General features: G+C 37.6%; 1 protein-coding gene across 1 annotated transcript in view; it reads left to right on the top strand.

Annotated features, from left to right (window-relative positions):
• EYS (eyes shut homolog) overlaps positions 1-20,182 on the top strand; it is a 1,820,808-nt gene that overhangs the window by 1,798,578 nt on the left and 2,048 nt on the right. The window contains exon 40 of the mRNA XM_068550856.1: positions 16,236-16,397. Coding sequence (XP_068406957.1) covers positions 16,236-16,397 — 162 coding nt within the window. The remainder of the gene's footprint in view (positions 1-16,235; positions 16,398-20,182) is intronic.

Below are 20,182 nucleotides of genomic sequence, written 5' to 3'. Positions count from 1 at the left end.
TCTCTTGTAATAGTCTTTATTTTAAAGTCTATTTTGCCTGATATGAGAATTGTTACTCCAGTTTCCTTTTGATTTCCATTTGCATGGAATATCTTTTTCCATCCCCTCACTTTCAGTCTGTATGTGTCTCTAGGTCTGAAGTGTGTCTCTTGTAGACAGCATACATATGGGTCTTGTTTTTGTATCCATTCAGCCAGTCTGTGTCTTTTGGTTGGAGCATTTAATCCATTTACATTCAAGGTAATTATCGATATGTATGTTCCTATTCCCATTTTCTTAATTGTTTTGGGTTTGTTTTTGTAGGTCTTTTCCTTCTCTTGTGTTTCACACCTAGAGAAGTTCCTTTAGCAATTGCTGTAAAACTGGTTTGGTGGTGCTGAATTCTCTTAACTTTTGCTTGCCTGTAAAGGTCTTAACTTATCCTTCAAATCTGAATGAGATGCTTTCTGGGTAGAGTAATCTTGGTTGTAGGTTTTTCCCTTTCATCACTTTAAATATGTCCTGCCACTCCCTCTGGCCTGCAGAGTTTCTGCTGAAAGATCAGCTGTTACCTTTATGGGGATTCCCTTGTATGTTATTTGTTGCTTTTCCCTTGCTGCTTTTAATTTTTTTTCTTTATATTTGATTTTTGATAGTTTGATTAATACGTGTCTTGGTGTGTTACTCCTTGGATTTATCCTGTATGGGACTCTCTGTGCTTCCTGGACTTGATTTACTATTTCCTTTCCCATGTTAGGGAAGTTTTCAACTATAATCTCTTCAAACATTTTCTCAGACCCTTTCTTTCTCTCTTCTTCTGGAACCCCTATAATTCAATTGTTGGTGCATTTAATGTTGTCCCAGAAGTCTCTGAGACTGTGCTCAATTCTTCTCATTCTTTTTTCTTTATTCTGCTCTGTGGTAGCTCTTTCCACTATTTTATCTTCCAGGTCACTTATCCGGTCTTCTGCCTCAGTTATTCTGCTATTGATTCCTTCTAGAGAATTTTTAATATCATTTATTCTGTTGTTCATGATTGTTTGTTTGCTCTTTCGTTCTTCTAGGTCCTTGTTAAACGTTTCTTATATTTTCTCCATTCTATTTCCAAGACTTTGGATCATCTTTACTATCATTACTCTGAATTGTTTTTCAGGTACTCTGCCTATTTCCTCTTCATTTGTTTGGTCTGTTTGTTTTTTACCTTGCTCCTTCATCTGCTGCATATTTCTCTTTCTTCTCATTTTGTTTAACTCACTGTGTTTGGGGTCTCCTTTTTGCAGGCTGCAGGTTCCTAGTTCCAGTTGTTTTTTGTGTCTGCCCCCTGTGGGTGATGTTGGTCAGTGGCTTGTGTAGGGTCCTGGTGGAGGGGACTGGTGCCTCTGTTCTGGTGGGTGAGGCTGGATCTTGTTTTTCTGGTGGGCAGGGCCACATCCGGTGGTGTGTTTTGGGGTGTCTGTGAACTTCGTATGATTTTAGGCAGCCTCTCTGCTAATGGGTTGTGTTGTGTTCCTGTCTTGCTAGTTGTTTGGCATGGGGCATCCAGCACTGGAGCTTGCTGGCCGTTGGGTGAAGCTGGGTCTTCGTGTTGAGACAGAGATCTCTGGGAGAGCTCTCACTAATTGATATTACATGGAGTTGGGAGGTCTCCGGTGGTCCAACATCTTGGACTCAGCTCTCCCACTTCGGAGGCTCAGGGCCAGCACCCGGGCATAGCACCAAGACCCTGTCAGTCACGCAGGTCAGAAGAAAAGGTAGAAAAAAAAGAAAGAAAATAAATAAATAAATAAATAAATAAATTTTAAAAATTTTTTTTTAATTATTAAAATAAATAAAAAAGAAGAGAGCAACCAAACCAATAAACAAATCCACCAGCAATAACAAGCGCTTAGAACTAAACTAAGATGGACATAAAAATCAGAAACAAATCAGTCAAAGACAGCAAACCCCAAGTCTACAGTTGCTCCCAATGTCCACCACCTCAGTTTTGGGACAATTCATTGTGTATTCAGGCATTCTACCAATGCAGGGTACATCAGTTGATTGTGGGGATTTAATCCACTGCTCCTGATGCTGCATGGAGAAATTTCCCTTTCTATTCTTTGTTCGCACAGCTCCTGGGGTTCAGCTTTTGTTTTAGCCCCAGCTCTGCATGTAGGTTGCCCTTAGGCATCTGTTCTCCGCCCAGACAGGAGTGGATTAAAGCAGCGGCTAATTAGGGGGCTCTTGCTCCTTCAGGCCAGGGGGAGTGAGGGGTATGGTAGTCATAATTGGACTGAGGGTGAGCCTGTGGCAGCAGAGGCCAGCATAATGCAGCAACAGCCTGAGGTGTGCCATGTGTTCTCCCAGGGAAGTTGTCTCTAGATCATGGGACCCTGGCAGTGGCAGGCTGCACAGGCTCCTGGAGGGGTGTGGATAGTGACCTGTGCTTGCACACAGGCTTCTTGGTGGCAGCAGCAGTAGCGTTAGCATCTCATGCCCGTCTCTGGGGTCCGAGCTGACAGCCGTGGCTCACTCCCATTTCTGGAGTTCATTTAGGCGGTGCTCTGCCTTCTGTGGGCACATGGGGAAGGAATCCCCTCTCTTTGCGCACCCGGAAACAATGGTCTCTTGCCTTTAAGCAGGTCCAGACTTTTTCCCGGACTCCCTCCCGGCTAGCTGTGGTGCACTAGCCCCCTTCAGGCTGTGTTCACACAGTCAACCCCAATCCTCTCCCTGGGATCTGACCTCCAGAGCCCAAGCCTCAGCTCCCAGCCCTCACACGTCCCAGCGGGTGAGCAGACAAGCCTCTCAGGCTGGTGAGTGCTGGTCAGCACCAATCCTCTGTGCGGAAATCTCTCCACTTTGCCCTCCCCACCCCTGTTGCTGCGCTCTCCTCCATGGCTCTGAATCTTCTCCCCCTCACCCACCCCCCGTCTCCACCAGTGAAGGGGCTTCCTAGCGTGTGGAAACTTTTCCTCCTTCTCAGCTCCCTCCCAGCAGTGCAGGTCCCATCCCTATTCTTTTGTCTCTGTTTTTCCTTTTTTCTTTTGCCCTACCCAGGTACGTGGGGAGTTTCTTGCCTTTTGGGAAGTCTGAGGTCTTCTGCCAGCGTTCAGTAGGTGTTCTGTAGGAGTTGTTCCACATGTAGATGTATTTCTGATGTATTTGTTGGGAGGAAGGTGATCTCCATGTCTTACTCCTCTGCCATCTTGAAGGTCCCCCCCCTACATATTATTTCTTTTTCTTGCCTTATGGTAGTGACTAAAGTCATGTTTAATCCTGAAGAGAAGTGATAACTGTGGGCACACGTCTTGTTCTTCATCTTAAAGAGGATGCTTTTAACATGTCAGGATTAATTATGGTAACTGTTTGCTATAGGTATTTGGTAGATCCCCTTTACTAGGAAACAAAATGCTAGTCCTAATTTGTTAAGAGTTTTCATCATTAATTGGATGTTGAATTTTATCAAATATTCTTGGATCAAATGAGATAATCATGTGATTTTTCTCCTTTAATATGGTCAATTATGTTGGTTGATTTCCTAATAATAAATTAAACTTGCAACCCTGAGATAAACTCAATTTGGTTATGACATATCTTTTTTACACAGGGAGTTGGATTCTGTTTGATAGAATTCTATGGCTATGTGTACAAGTGAGATCGCTCTATAATTTTCTTTTCTCATACTGACCTTCACAGGGTTTTATATCAAGCTTATTCTATACTCAAAATATGAATCATAGACTATTATCTCCTTCTATATATGTGGAAGAGTTTGTGTAAGATGGTAATTATTTTTCTTAAAATAATTTGTAGAACTTGCTAATATAATCATCTTGCCCTGGTGTGTCCTTGTGGGAAAATTTTGATAACTGATACAATTGCTTTTATTCTTATAGGCATATCCATGTATTTTTAAAAATTTCTCCTTAATTCCATTTTTATAAGCTGTAATTCTTTAGGAAGTCATTGATTTCTCTTAAATCTTCAAATTTATTGCTACAAAGTTGCCCGTTAGAACCTCTGATTATCTTTTTAATATCTGCAGCATTTAATTTATAGTATAATTTATTTTTTCCTTGAAGAGTTGAATGCTGAAGCTTGGGTTTGGCAAGTTTGACAAATACCCTCCAGGCGAAATCTGGGTTTATCATCGTATTGATTTAGCTTCTATTTCCCTTTTTTCACTTTGTTTTTTGTTTGTTTGGTTGGTTTTGGTTTTGGTTTTGTTTGTTTTGCCTCTGAGTGTTCTTTCTTTCCAGATCATCAATTTATTTAGAAAGCTGATTTTAAATAATTTCTCCAACATTTCTAGTTATTGACTAAAGTCAACAATTAGATTTATTTTAAAGAAACCCTCTGACAGTTATGAGCATAAAGCATTAAAAACTATAGAAGAGAGTTAAGAGTGCTGTGATAGGACACTGCAAATGGGAACACAACTATTTGGGTCCCCAGATTTGAGAAGACAATACTGCTGGAACCTGATCAGAGGTTTTGATGGTGGGGGAGGAACACCGATAAAGGAAAAGGTCCGTCTGCAGCAGTACCAGTGCACCAACCTGTAACCCACCCACCTTCACTCCCATTAGAGGTTAGGAAAAGTCCATGTTTTCCAGTAACTCATACAACCTCGTTCTGACAATGAATCATTTTTAGGAGACTTTACTAATCAATGTAGGTTAATTAAGAGGAAAATACCAACACCCCTCTTTTTGGATAAAGAATTGAGGTTCTCAAAAAAAAAAAAAAAGGGACTTCCCTGGTGGTCCAGTGGTTAAGGCTCTGTGCTTCAAATGCAGGGGGCAGGGGTTCGATCCCTGATTGGGGAACTAATATCCCATGTGCCTGATCCCAGGTGCCGTGTGGTGTGGCCAAAAAAAAAAAAAAAAAGAATTGAGGTTCCAGCCAACAGCCTCAGGGCTGGTCAGTGGGAGGAGCAGTTTCAGAAGGGATAGTTTTCTGAGATAAATAATAGCTAAAAATTCAGGTGACTTCCAAATTACACAAGTTTCACTCTTGACCATCACTTTTATGGCCTTATTTCTTATAAATAGGACCCCCAAAGAAACTATTAATATTTATATTTACCACTGTTTAACAACTGTGACATTGACTGCCACCAGGCCAGTGGAATCTTGTGAAAAAGAAAGCAGAATGGGCTGATTAGTGAGGTGGAAACACTTGGATTGTAGTGATGCACTATCTGACTTAGGGAATCCATAGATTTCTAAAACAAGCAATATTTTAGTTTTATAAGAAACTGCAAAGCTATTTTCTAGAGTGTCTGTACCATTTTACCTTCTCACCAGCATGTGTGAGAGATCACGTTTCTCCACATTCTCACAAGCATTTTGTGTTGTCATTTTTTTTTAAACTTAATTTTTCTCGTAGGTGTATAGTGACATTTTATTGTCCATAAACTCTTTTCAGACTTGTGGGTATACATGACACCTATTGTTTTCAGTTTTGAGCCTCAGCTGAAACTCTTAGACAACAGGAAACGTAACACTGAGAAGTTTCCTGGATTACTTATCTCAAAGAAAGAGTCAGGCAGACAAGTTTACCTACTAATCAAGCCTCCGAGTTGCCAGATGGAAGGGCAGGGCAGAATCTGTGGGCCGGGTGATATTTTCTAATTGGATTGGTCTGCTAGTTTTATGCCTATTTGTCTCCCAAGTTATATACCCCCAAATTCAGCATGGGAAAGTGGAGGAGGCTGCAGTTAGAAATACTAGAAGAGTCATTTTTACTAAAGATTTTGGAAGACATTGAGGTTTGAAGAAGTACTGATTGGATACTCTTGAAAGAAGCATAGAATAAAAAGGAAGAGACGTCTCCACACTTCTGCAGAAAAGCCAACAGTTGAGCTTCAGCCATGGTGGGGGAGGTCCCCAGCAGGAAGGTTGTCTGGAGCAGGTGGAAGCCACTGGCTTCAGGCTGAGGCAGCACTAGTCGGTGGGGGTTGTGGTGGTATGAACAGATCTGCAGGCATTAGGAGCAGCAAACTTTGTCAACACATCATCGTTTTCTTACTTCAGGTTTTGAAAGTGGTAAAATGCTCTCAAATAGCGCACATCAAAGAGGGAAATATGAAAATTCCTGAATTACAAATACAATATATTTCAGCAGCTGCTTTTTTCTTTTTCATTATATTTATTTTCCTTATTCCATAGTCTGTATCTTGCTTAGGTTCAAGCATACTTTAATTTTAATTCGTCAGTTGAGCTGTCTTTGAATTACCATGGACCTGGGCATATATTATCATTTTTTAATATCAAGTTCAGTTTTAAAGGGAAAAAAAGAACCCATTTCTCTCCTTGTCTTGCTGTTCTAATCAGAGTGAACATATTACCCACTGAATCAGAACACTTTGAAGTCCTATTTATGGCTTCTACCTGTCTCCGTGGGCAGACCCACTCACATCTAAAAGACATCAAAACTTTTAGTACTCTACTTGAGCTGTAAAAATTTAATGTACAAACTCATCGTAATTCAGCACTAAAAGGTATCAACTATCTATTCATGGTTTCAAAAAAGCACAGTCATTTAAAAATAGATCTTCATCTGTCTTATCTATTAAAATAGATCCATCCCTTATCTAAGAAAACAGGGCATTGAAATTCTTGAACACACAGCTTTGAGTTACAAGAATTTCAAGCCAGTGAGAGAAATGGGAGGTGCGAGCCTATGTGCAGCACCTCAAGCAAGGTATTTTGAAAACAAGAAAGGCAAGGCCTCATATTAACATCCAGAATATAGAATTTTAATCTAATTAAGATTATGTTTTATTATAAACACTTATCTTTTTTGGAATTTTTGTGGTTCTGAAAGTGCTGAAAAATTTCCTATAATCTTCAGCACCAATAATCAGTGGGTTAAGAAATTTACTTTCTAATTCTTAAAGTAAATATAGTACCATCAAAAGCCAATGTTAAATCCTCTTGAAGTGGATGTTATGGTGCAAAACGCAGATTCCCCTTTCAAAATGAAGGTACTCACTACCTCAACTGCTGGGAAAATTGCCTGCAGGTAGCTTAAAGCTGAGTCCCTCCCCAGGACTGAAGGGAACTGCCTTGTCCACCCCAGTGACAGCCTGAATCCAATGACTATTTGATGTGTAGGCAATGGGGAGAGGGGTGCCTCAAAGGCCTGGCCACCGTGCCTCAATGTGAAGTAACTCTGAAGGGTCATCCCAGCTCCAGAGATCTCATGAAGTCAGCTGCCAACTTCTCTCTCCTGCTGCCTTCACCCTCTCACAGGTGTTATTTCCAAGAGCATTCTCCAATAAAGCTCCTGTACACAAATCTCCGCCTCAGAGTCTGTTTCCTAGGAAGCCCACTCAAGCGAAAATGATGCAGGAACCAGCTTGAAGGGGCTCCAACTGGTTAAATGAGTAAGAGTTCGAGAAACAAATTAATTATAATTAATTAATTATATTAATTATAATATTAATGGATTACAACCATCTGAATAAAAATAATGAAACTATACTAATATAAAGGAAGGAAGGAGGGAGGAAGGGAGAGGGGAAGGGAAGAGAGAAGGAAAGAGGAGAGATCTTCCTTAGGTTTATTTATTAGTAGAAGTTCAATTAATAACTGTAAAAGGAATGTTACAAATAGAGAATCAACATGTGGCAACAATCTCTGGAATGCTGATTCCAGCTGGAGTTGTCAGTGAAGGTGGTAGTTGGCTGAGGAACAGGATATTGATAAAATCTTGGAATACCTTCCCACAAAATACAAATTAATTGCAAATGGAAATTGAGAATTTAAAGTGAAGAAACCTGTCAAAGACAAATATGTGCAGGCAATCAAAATCAGCATTACCAGTAAAAAGATGGGTCTACATTGTGTACCTCTTCATGTGCACAGCATCATTTTTTGGTATTTCTGCAAAGATTACATGATCTGAATCTGGTCATGCAGAAACATCAGATGAATCTAAGTGGACAGTTATCCTAAGAATGTAAGACCTTTTAAAATCTAAGAATGTAAGACCTAGAAAACAGATAAGAACAGAGAAACTGTTCCAGATTGAAGGACTCTGAAGAGACATGACAACCAAGTGCAACACATATCCCTGGAGAGCATCCTGGATCAGCATGGAAATAGCCACTGTTGGGGCAGTTGACGACATTTGAATTGAGTCTGTAAGTTGGATGGTAGTATTGTACCAATGTTGATTTCCTGATTTTGGGGTTTGTGTGTTAATTATATGAGAGAATATCCTTGTTTGGGGAAAATAATCACTGGAATATTTAGAAGGGATGGGGCATCACATCTTTAGATTACTCTTAAAAGTTTCAGAAAGAAGACTAATAATGATAAATGGTGTGTGTGTAACAGAGAAGAAAACAAATTCAATAAAATAGAAACAACTGCAGAATATGGGTGACGGAGATATGGGAGTTCTTTTTATTATGGCCACTTTTCTATAAGTTTACAATTATTTCAAAATAAATTATTAAAAGTTATTTTCCTTTTTGTTTTCATTATATACCTGGGTTTTTTTCTGTTTATTTGTTTTTTTAGCACTTTCAGCACTTTAAGTGTCCTTGTTTCTATTGGACAAAATGATCTTTTAAACACCTCAAAAGTAAGCTCAGACACAGCAAATGTGGTGTACACTATAAAAAAAAAAAAAAAAAAAAAGCCTCAGAGGTGAAGATTAAACTGATCATCATAAGGCCTAGTGCTACCTGCTACTGATAGGGTTAGCTTGTTTTTCCTCTGAATCGTAGATTTGTACAAATCTATACATGTGGATGTAATATCATTCCCTGGATATTTATTGAGACTTGTCTGATGGCCCAGTATTTACTAAATAGTTGTAAACATTTCACATGTTTTTTTGACAAGAATGTGCATTGGGAAGTGCTGTGTTCTTCACATTCATTATATAAAACTAGTTGATTGTGTTGTTTAGATCTTCTATATTTCTTACTGATTTCTGTCACTTGACTTATTAACTACTGTTAATTACTGAATTCCGGATCATATCTCAGCCTAGTCGACTACCGCCTTGAAAGGTTAAAAGGCATCTCAGCTCTGTCCTGAGCTCCACATCTTCTCCAAAAGATTTGCTCCTCCCACAGTCCCCATCATTTTGGTTAACGGCAACATCATGCTTCCAGTTCCTCAGGGTAAAAAACTTGCAGTTATCCTTGACTCCTCTTCTTCTTTCTTCCCACATGTAATCTTTCAGCAAATCTTGTCAACTCTACCCTTAAAATAGATTTGAAATCTGACCACTTCTTACTACTTCCACTCTACTTCTCTGATCCAAGCCACCATCATCTCATAAAAGTATTATTGTAATCACTTCTTTGACAGGGAGACCCCTATTTTCACCCTTGCTTTTGTCACTTTCAGTGCAGCAACCAAAGTGATATTGTTAAATTTAAGTCAGATCATGACACTCCTCTGTTCAAAACTTGCTAGTGATTTCCAATTTCATTCTGTGTAAGCCAAAGTCTTTATGATGGACTTTAGGGCCATCCATGTGTAGACAATTTCCTATGGGTCTCTCAGGTTTCTGCACAATTTTTGAGCACAGGCACTGCTGCTTTTGTTTCGGATTACCTTTTCCAGTATGTTTATGTAAAAAACATCCTTGGAAGATAGAGACAGTGCCTTTCTTCAGAGCACCACAGCATGCTCACTGCCCATTATAAAAACTTTGTGTCTCTGACCTCAGATTTCCTCTCTAAGTAAACAAAATTTCTGACACCTGGCTATGGCTAATACTGTGAGCAATAAATTGTCCTTTGTTTCTGACCCAGGAGTTTCGTGTTTTCTGCTATCATCCATGAAAATTTGGCACACTAACTTATTAGCCTGCCAGCAGATAAAATCTCAGATACTTCACAGTTCTTTACAGTGTGATCTGGTCCCCATAACCCCTCTGACCTTCTCCCTGAAAACTCTCCTCTTCTTTATTGCCCTTCAGTCACACTGACTCCTTCCTGTTCCTTGATCATGGCAAGAACCCTCCACGGGGCTTTGCCCTTGTTATTCCCTCCCCCCCAGTGATCCTCATAGGCCTCTCCTTGAGGCTTTTATTCTAATATCACCTTCCTTGAGCCTACATGCACATTCCCTAATTTTTCTTTCTAGGGTGTATCGACATCTAGCATATTACATATTTATTTAGTTCGCTCAATATCTCTACCCACAAAGACGAAAGCACCAGGAATTTTTGTTTGTTTGTTTCACTGTTACACCTCTGACAGTCAGCCAAAATCCTTTAAGTCTACTTCTGGGAACCTAGTGGAAGTCTTAGCACAAACATTTGCCTATGGTGGGATAAGGAGGGTTGTCAGTGGTTAGCAAGCCTAGAAGAAGGAAATCAGGAAGTATTACATTTATGGTTCAAAATACATGTGGAATACCTTCACCATAAGCTGATGATTTTCAGGAGTTAGTAGGCCTACAAGAAATTATTGGAAATTACTCAATGACTCAGCAGCTGGTATGGCCCTGTCAATTTTCCCCTTCCCTCTTTTTTAATCTGTAAAAGAAACATTTGAGTCATATAGAACTTAGGTATTTTTCCTGTTCTACTCCCTCCTTGAAGCCTGGTAAATAAAAACGTACCTCTTTTTAAATATCTCACACCAATATTTTGAATGTGTGCCATTATTAGAAAATTCACTTCTCCCAGTACTTTCTAAATATGATTGAATACTTAATTAAATAATAAGCTATTAGAGTCAAGCAAGTCTTCCTCATTATATAAAAAAAGAAATGTCTGTATTAAGTATCTCTTCAAGACATACAATGCCAGAGCTACTAATAAAATCTATTTCTTTTGATTTTTAGTTCAGTGACCTTTACATATTGTTTCTTACTCATCACTTTTTTGGAGAAGCACTGGCGGGGCGGTTGGTTGTCTTACCATGAGCTCACATGTGCATAGAGAATTCCTGGTTCTGGCGCTGGCCCAGGATCAACAACAGTTTCAGAAGAAACCTCCTAAGACACAATTCCTGTCCTTGCTGTTTGGAAAGAGGGTGGTCCTCTGATCATGCTGCCCTTGACTGCTCTCTCCCATTCCTGAGACCTCCCAGGTGTTCAATCCAACCAAGGAAAAGTAGTAAAGCCAGATAGGTACCACCACAAAACCTAGTCTGATAGGGGTTTTCTATATATGTTCTTTATTTGGATCAATATTTCCCACAAACTCTTTCTCAAAAAGGAGACGGCAGAGAAAAGGCTATGCAAGACATTAATTTGAAGATGATGAAAACATATGAAGACCTGGTGCCAATCATGGATAAAAAGGATGAACTACTCATTAATTTTAAAAAAATTAGTTATCTGCTTATAAAATAAAGCCTTATCCCTACTACAAACCATTCATAATAATAAGATCCACATGAATACAAAAAATAAAGGAGACTGTAACTATGGGCTGAGTAAGGCTTTCTAAAACAAGACACGACAAGCAAAAAACATAATTTAAAAAACCAAGAAGTTTGGTGAATAAAAATATAAAACTTTTGAATAACAAAACAAACCATAAGCAAAGTCGAAAGAAAAATGAGATGAGATTACGTTTGCAAAATATATAAGAAAGGATTAGTATACAGTATAATTTTTTAAAACTTCAAATCCAATAGAAAAACATGCAAAAGACATGAACAGAAAAGTCACAGGAAAACCAAATGTCCGATACTCAAACAAGAAGCTCAGCTTCACTTGTAATCAGCAAAATGCTAAATAAATATTAAATCCTCTATGATTGCCCCAAGTTAAAAATGTTAATAATTTCAAGTGTGGGTGAGGATATGGATAAGCATATTCTGTCATCCACTGCAGACTGGAGTATAAATTGGTGCAGACAACCTTTGGAGGGGACTTTGGTAGCATCTATTAACTCTAAAAATGCACTTGGACTATGACACAGAGATTCTATTTCTCACATATTTACACATGAGAAACTTTCTTACATGTTTACAGGGAGGTATAACCAAGTATGTTCACTACAGCAGTATTAGCAATAACAAAATAATTTTAAGCAACCCAAGTGTCTATCAATATGAGAGTGGTTAAAATTAATCGAAGATAAACTACGACATATCCAGAAGTAAAAGGAGGCCAGTGTATATGGATTTTAATGAACAAAGAGGAAAGTGGACAGACAGGGCCACCATGCAGGCTGTTCATTGAACATCTCTAGGGAGCGCTAGTCACATAGACTGAAATGTGAATGGCACCCCATGGAGTTGTGCAGTGTACATCTGCATAACAATACCTGGAGGGACCTGAAGACGGGGATGATGTCGGGGATTTAACAGGAAACCAAACCATGCAAAGCCTCAGAGGCCATGGTAAAGAATCCGCATTTTATTCTAAGTAAAATCCCTAAAGATTATAAACAGGGGAATGAATTCATGTTTTTAAAAGATTCCTCTGGCAACTATGTGAAATGATTTAGAGGGGGTTAAGAGACGTGAAAGGTCAACTAGGAGTGTATTGCAATGGTCTAATCAAGAGGTGATAGTGACCTCCATCTGGATAGTGGCAATGGAAATGGAAAATTGTAGACAGACATAAATATATCATCCAGATAGAATCTGCAAGACCTGCTGATGCATTACCCTGGTAAAGGCAGAGGAAAAGTTGGAGAGAGTGCAATTAGGATGACTACCAGTTTTCTGTACGGAGCCGTGAATGGATAATGGATCCATTTACTGATCTGAGGAAGTCTGGGGGAGGAATATTTTCGAGCAGTACAATTTCAAACATGTTAAGTTTGATATGACTGAGATATCCAGGACAAGTTATCAGTGAGAAAGATGGCTATATGAGATTGAGCTCAGAGAAGAGGTTTAGACAGATATAAATTTTAAAGGAGCTGTGATATGTTTTTTGAGCCCATGGAACTAGATGAGAGATCACCAATAGAAAGAAAAAAAGAGGGAGGAAGCTAGGAAAGCACTGAGGAATTATAAAATTTAGAGGACAGAGGCACATGCAGCCAGAGAGACAGAATGGGAAACCAGAAGAAATGGCTGAGATGTCCTTCAGTGAGGGAACTGCTAAGGAAATTACCCTATATCCATTCTATAAAATATCATGCCCGCACAAATACAGTCAATTAATCTTTGACAAAAGAGCAAAAGCAATACAATGGAAAAAAGATAGTCTTTCAAACAAGTGGTGTTGAAAAAGCTGGATATGCATATGCAAAAAAAAAAAAAAAAGTCTAGACACAGACATTATCCTCTTCTCAAAAATTAACTCAAAATGGATCGTATGCCTAAATGTAAAATACAAAACTATAAAACTCCTAGAAGATAGGAGAAAAATCTAAATAACCTTGAGTTTGGTGATGACTTTAGATGCAACACCATAGGCAGGACTCATGAGAGAAAGAATTAAGTTGGACTTCATTAAAATTCACAACTTCTGCTTTGCAAAGGACACTTTCAAAATAATGAGAAGACAAGCCACAGACCGGGAGAAAATATCTGCAAAAACATGTCTGAGAGAGGACTGTTATCCAAAATATGCAAAGAACTTGTAAGACTCACCAACAAGAAAATGAAAAACCCAATTTAAAAATGGGCAAAGGATCTGAACATACACCTCGCTAAAGAAGATATACAGATAGAAAATAAGCATAAGGAAAATGATCTGCATCCTATGTCATTAAGGAACTGCAAATTAAAACAACTGTGAGATACCACACCTACTAAAACAGCAAAAATCAAAAACACTGACAACACCAAATGCTAGAAGTGGTGTAGAGCAACAGGGATACTCATGCACTGCTGGCAGGAATGCAAAACGATGCGGCTACTTTGGAAGACAGTGGGCAATTTTTACAAAACTAAACACACTCTTACCAATGATCCAGCAATGACACTCCTTCGTATTTAACCAAATGAGTTAAGAACTTATCTCCACACAAAAAACCTGTGCACGGTTGTTTATAGCCGCTTTATTCATAATTGCTAAAACTTGGAAGCAATCAGGATGTCCTTAAGTCAGTGAATGGATAAATAAGCTGTTGTTCATACAGACAATGGTATATTATTCATTGCTGAAAAGAAATGAGCTATCAAGCCATGAAGACATGGGGGAAACTTAAATACCTATTACTAATTGAAAAAAGCCAATCTGAAAAGGGTACAGACTGTATGATTCCAACTCTATGGCATGCTGGAAAAAGCAAAACTATGAGGACAATAAAAATATCAGTGGTTACCAGGGGGAGGGGAGAAGGGAAGGGTACATAAATGAAGCACAGCAGATTTTTAGGACAGTAAAACTATTCTTTATGATACTATAATGGTAGATACATGTCACTATACATTTGTCAAAATCCACAGAATGTACACTAAGAATGAACACTAAGGTAAACCATGGACTATTTTTAACCAGGTCTACTTTTAAAAATACTGTGCAAGTATTTAAAAGAACCAATAGGCATAACATGCTAACATCAAAGTTTCGTGAAGACAGATTATTGAGTAAAAAAGGCAAGTATATTATGTATAGTTTATATATAATATGGTTTCATTTATGTGAAATAAATCAGATACTAGATATACACACACATTAATTGTATGTGCACTGAAAAACAAGGCCTGGCTATATAATATTCAATAAACTGTTAATAGTGGTTCCTGGGAATTAAGAGAAGAGAAAGAACAATGAAATTTCATCTTTTTACTTTACACTCTTCTGTAATGTTTAAATGACTTATAATACATAGGTATTGCTTTAGTAATACTTAAAAAAATAATTTCAAAAGAACACACACTTTTTAAACCTTCTCTGTATTTGTAAACTTTAATTCAGTGTTTATGAAAACATGGTTCAAGTGATACCTAAGTCAGAAATACCTGGATGTTTATTAAAATATACTTCCTAGACCGCATCTCAGTTTTAATAATTCAGATGCTCTAGCAATGAGGTACAGGACTTTGCATCCTTAGCAACTACATCGGGTGATTCTAACCTCTGCCGTTCTGAATTGCAATAAGTCAAAATGAATGATGTAGTTGCTTAAAAATCAGCAAATGCCTCTGGGGTAAACACTTACCAGATACCTATCGGCCTATAAGTGAAAGACAACAGTTAGTACAGGCCTGACCCAGAGGGAGAAAAGGCAAAATAACTAGATTAATGGCTCAAGGTAAGTGGTGAGCCAGCACACACGCTAAGAAGCACTGTCACATTATAAAATGAGAAAGAAAGAAGGAATACAGACTCCGTAAAGAGATAAAAACTGCCAAATGTTCAGAACTTTCCTTCTTCGTCTCATAATTCCCATCTGGTCAGTTATACACAGAAGCAACAAGTAATATCTGAGGGACTATAAATCTGTATAAATGATTCTACTTCAATTCATTTTGAAATGAATTTTCTCATGCTTAACATGAAGCAAAACCCAAGAGTTAGCACTTTCTGCAGAAGTATGGGCCTAAATTAATGCCAAGTAAACTGACGTTTATTTTGATTTATATAACCACTTAGGGACTTCCCTGGTGGTCCAGTGGTAAAGAATCCACCTTCCAATTCAGGAGACTCGGGTTTGATCCCTGGTCAGAGAACTAAGATCCCACATGCTGCAGGGCAACTAAGCCCACGCGCCACAACTACTGAGCTCACGCACCTCAACGAGAGCCCGCGTGCCGCAAACTACAGAGTCCATGCACTCTGGACCCCACACGCCCTGGAGTCCACGTGCCACAACTAGAGAAGCCCGCAGGCCTCAACAAAGACCCCGTATGCTGCAACTAAGACCAGACGCAGCCCCCAAAAATAATAATAATAAAGAAAAAATAAAAATAAAAAAATATATATATAATCACTTAAAATATCTCTTGACTTGATTATACTTTATATTTTAATCAGATATATAGAAACTGAAGAATAATTCATATAGTGATGCCTTCTATCTTCCCCTATTTGAATCTTTTTTAATGTAAGCATTTTTAATGTAAGACATTCCCTAGAATCTCACATTTTTGAGATAAGAATAAGATATTCTCAGAATCTATGCATCTGAAGTCTATCTATAATGCAACCTGGAGCAGAGGATTTGTGTCACACAGTACCAAACAAAAGGAGCACAGAAGGTTTTTTTAATTGGCCTCTAGTTAGTGGGATTAGAACAGAGTTACCAAGGTTCAATGTGCTCAGTTGGGAGCAACTCTTGGAAGGTAAGTTCTTAAATGACAAAACTATGTGAATTCATTGTATTTATGAGCAACACACTTTTGAAATTCAGGTTTTTGTTTTGTTTTGTTTTTTAAGCTTTGTCTATAAGTGATCCATCTTTCAAAAGCCACGAATTATCCTGGATGTCTTTTGCTTCCTTTCCCGTTCGAAAAAAGACACATATTCAATTGCAGTTCCAGCCTCTTACTGCAGATGGCATCCTATTCTACGTTGCCCAACGCTTACAAGCACATTCAGGTAAAGTTGGCAAGATCTTTGCAGGGGAAAAAAAAAATTCTAATGAATTCCTAATGGGCTCTTAAGTGATGTGTCATAGAGTATTTTTTTAAGTCACTTAGTCTATAAAATATGTAAACATTTGATCTTTTTGTTCTATTGGTCACTGCAAATGTATGCTTTGAATTGACTCCTAAATATGAATGTTAGCAAAATAGCAAGAGCTTTGTTAGAATTACAGTTAGGAAAGTCCAGATATAGCATATGCTCAACTTTATAACAATCCCATCAAAAAAAGAGGTTGAAGTTATGCATAATAGTCCTATGTCAAAATGGACAAAATATGCATATAAAAGATAAAGGAAAGGAAGGCATGACTGATATATTCCCAGTAAATCCATCCACATTTATAACTCAAAAAAATTCCTTTAAGTTATTCAGTCATTTAAATAGTAAACCTGGGACCCATGTTCCAAAATAAGTTTATAAAAATGTTTTTTAACTATAAAAATTGCATAAATTATCATAAAATAATATGAAATAAAAATATTTTAGTATGCTTCAGTTTGGAATTTTGATTTTTGAGTTTTTATTGCTAACTCTTGATTTCCATCTTCATAATATCTTTCTCCAGAACTTTGACAAAGACATTTGCCTATATAGTTACATTTCTACTGCCAAATATTTTTAAATGTTTACATTTGGCTTTTCTTTCAACTTGTTTCTCAGAAAATGAAATTTTGGTAATGATAAATAAATCAGTTTATTTTGTTTCAACAGTGAACAAAAATGATGCTCTGATTTTCACAATCTAGTATAAGGAGTTCTTTTAAAGGTGCCTTAATATGCTGCTAAATAATGAGACTCTCAGAGAATTAGACAAAAGTGGTTCCATCTCAAGGCACTGGTCAAATACTTTCAAAATAATTTCAAGGAGAAAAGATGATAATTTCAAAGGAAAAAGATAAATCTCTTAGAAGAGGTTTGTTCTCCTGAGATTTGATATTTGGTTTTAAATGTATGATTAATTTAAATCTCCCCGTGAAAATGCCAAATGTGAGAATCATGTACAAACAGAAAATTTCTATTTTTAAATCAAGAGACATTAAAAGACAATCATATTAAGTTGTATTGCTCATAAGAACTCAAGGTTAACCTTTGTATGATAAGGGCAGAAAATCAAGAGATATTCAGGACTGTGACTGGCCAAGAATGTTGTGCTATCGTTTTATAACCAGTACACTGGATGGTTATATTTATGTATATAAAATAAAAAACTCATTTACATTAACACACATAGGAGAGAGGGAGCACGCTTTCTTACATCTAAATAGCTTTGTATTTCAGTTCATAACAGTCAAGATGTTCCTTTTTTATGCCATTAGACACTATTAACAAAGATGAAAATAGACTAGTTTCGTGTCATAACTGGTGCTGCATTTGACACTTATGTAAGGAACTCATGAAAACTTTAAAATATTAAATCTATACATTCTCAGACTTGGATTAAGCTGAAGGTAATTATCAGATGAAAGGTATAAACTTATTTATTAATAATCAGGTGGTAAAGTATGTTTCATTCATTTAAGGTTGCATAAAATACAGGTGACTGCCCCGTACTTTGACCTTCTCTAAGAGCTATGTCTGATATAAACATTAACCAAGCCTTCTAGCTGATCCTCTGCTAAGAGGAGCTATTAGTAAAAATGCCCAAACACTTAATACACAATGTCAAAACCCACAAGTTTAGATATCAGCAGCCAGTTAGGTTTTCATATGTAGAAAAACAAATTCTCAATTAACAAGGTTTCTGTTTCTCTTTAGAGCTTAATAATTTGAATAATTTCAAATAGTGCAAAATTTAAAACAAAATAACTTAAAAATTATCCTAGTTGATTTTAGATCTCTGATTTTGGAAAGAAACTTTAACGACATAAACCTTGGCACTTGTTTATCTGTTTCTGCTAAATAGTTAATACCTTAAAATGAGCTTTTGTGATACAAAATCAATTTTATGTTAAGCACCAATTAATCACAGATAGCCTGACTTCATCTTGATGTGGTTACAATCCTCACAGATAAATGTGTATTGAAAAAGCCTCCTCATCCACACTGTAAAGTTAAAGCATATTCAAACAAGTGAACAATAAAAGAGAAGTAAGACAAGAGCATACAAGCAAAGTCGCGTTAAGATTAGCCTTCCTTGGCTGAAGCTATTCTCCTTGCCCTTTCTTCTGGTTGTCAACTTGGCCAGGAATATTACAGATCACAGCTTCAGCTTTCCTAATCATTTTTTAGATATTTTTTATTCCAAAGTAGCTCTTCAATATTGAGGATTATTTACTATAGAACATGCTACAAGTAGCAAGAGAAACTTCTTCCATGATCCTGTGAAAGAGGTTTGTGCCCACTTGCAGGCCATAAAGTATATTCAGAGTGCTATAAATTTTAAAACTTAATATCAATTATATTTCATTGTTCTAGGTTCTGTGGTATAAAAATTTAGATGATTCAATCTGTATTTAATTTTTTCATATATAACCTAAAATCTCATAATGCAGCTTCTTTCTTTAGGCTTAAAATGGTGTTTATGTTAGAAAATCCATGAATAAACTGAATTTCTTTTGTCAGGAAAATTTTTAAACTTATGTATATTACAAGGAAAAGATGTTTTTTTGTTTTTTGCTTTCAGCCTAAAACTAGCTGTTGAGAAATACCGAGTCATCTCACCCCACAAGTATACAAAAGGAATTTCCTAATTGAACAATTACTGATGAGCATCTTCTGTGCCAGACACTGTGCACGGTGCAGGGGATAAAGTGCTGAGCCAAAGCAGCACAGATCCTATTCTCATGAAGCTTACAAGTTGGTGGATAAGGCAGCTGTTAGTCAAATAATCACGGATGTAATGACGTAGATTAAATTCACTAGAAATTCTCTATGAGGAAAATGATTAAAAACCAGACAACAATATTTTGCATGGGCTCATACAGGTGGAAATGAGAGGTGCGTGACTTTAGAGCTGCTAGGTTTCCCAACCATCCTTGAATAGCCTGGTGTGGACCACAAAGGGGAGGAAAAAGAACAGATATTGGGTGCTGGAAGGAGGTGAGACAGTGTGGACCGTGCATGTAGGAGGAGAGTAGCACTTGTCAAGAAATCTCCCTGGACAAGAAAAGGGAAAATTTTATTGGTGGTGAAATGTTAGGGGGAAGGGAAAATACAGTCTTCAAGGAAGATTTCTACATGGTCTGCTATGTTAAACACTTTGCTGCCCTCTGGAAGTAATCTTATCTTGCAGGGCTACATTCTTTTCCCAGGCATGGAGAGTTGCATTTGCTTTTCCTCTGAATGCCCCACTGCAACTTCATACACATGCTGGATCCTATTTGTTCAGATTTGTTCAGACATGACTATAGAGTTATAAAGTGGGCAGAATGAAGATGTTTACAATGAACCAAAATGCTAGTAAAATCTGTTTGATTAGAGACCCAGGATCACACTCAAATATTTCATTTGATCACTGGATGGATGGAGTGACTTAGCTGAGTTTGGAAAGACTGAAGGAGACCAGGTGTATGGAAGGAAGTTCACAAACTGAGAGAAACTCTGGAGCTTGAGGTGCCTTTAAAACACCCAAGCAGAGAGTTCATAGAGATTTGTGTACTTGTAGATAGAGCTTGCTGCCAAGAGCATGGCTGAAACTTTGGAAAGCACACGATACGAGATTTTCATAGCACCACCACTAACTGCTCTTACTTCTGTGAAGGAGAAATGTTGCTGTCCTATCAGTAAACAAAGGATGT

The sequence above is a fragment of the Eschrichtius robustus genome, chromosome 9, assembly GCF_028021215.1.
Source record: "Eschrichtius robustus isolate mEscRob2 chromosome 9, mEscRob2.pri, whole genome shotgun sequence".
NCBI classification, from domain to species: domain Eukaryota; kingdom Metazoa; phylum Chordata; class Mammalia; order Artiodactyla; family Eschrichtiidae; genus Eschrichtius; species Eschrichtius robustus.
The sequence above is the reverse complement of the archived record's forward strand: the minus strand, read 5'-3'. Positions and strand labels throughout refer to the sequence as shown.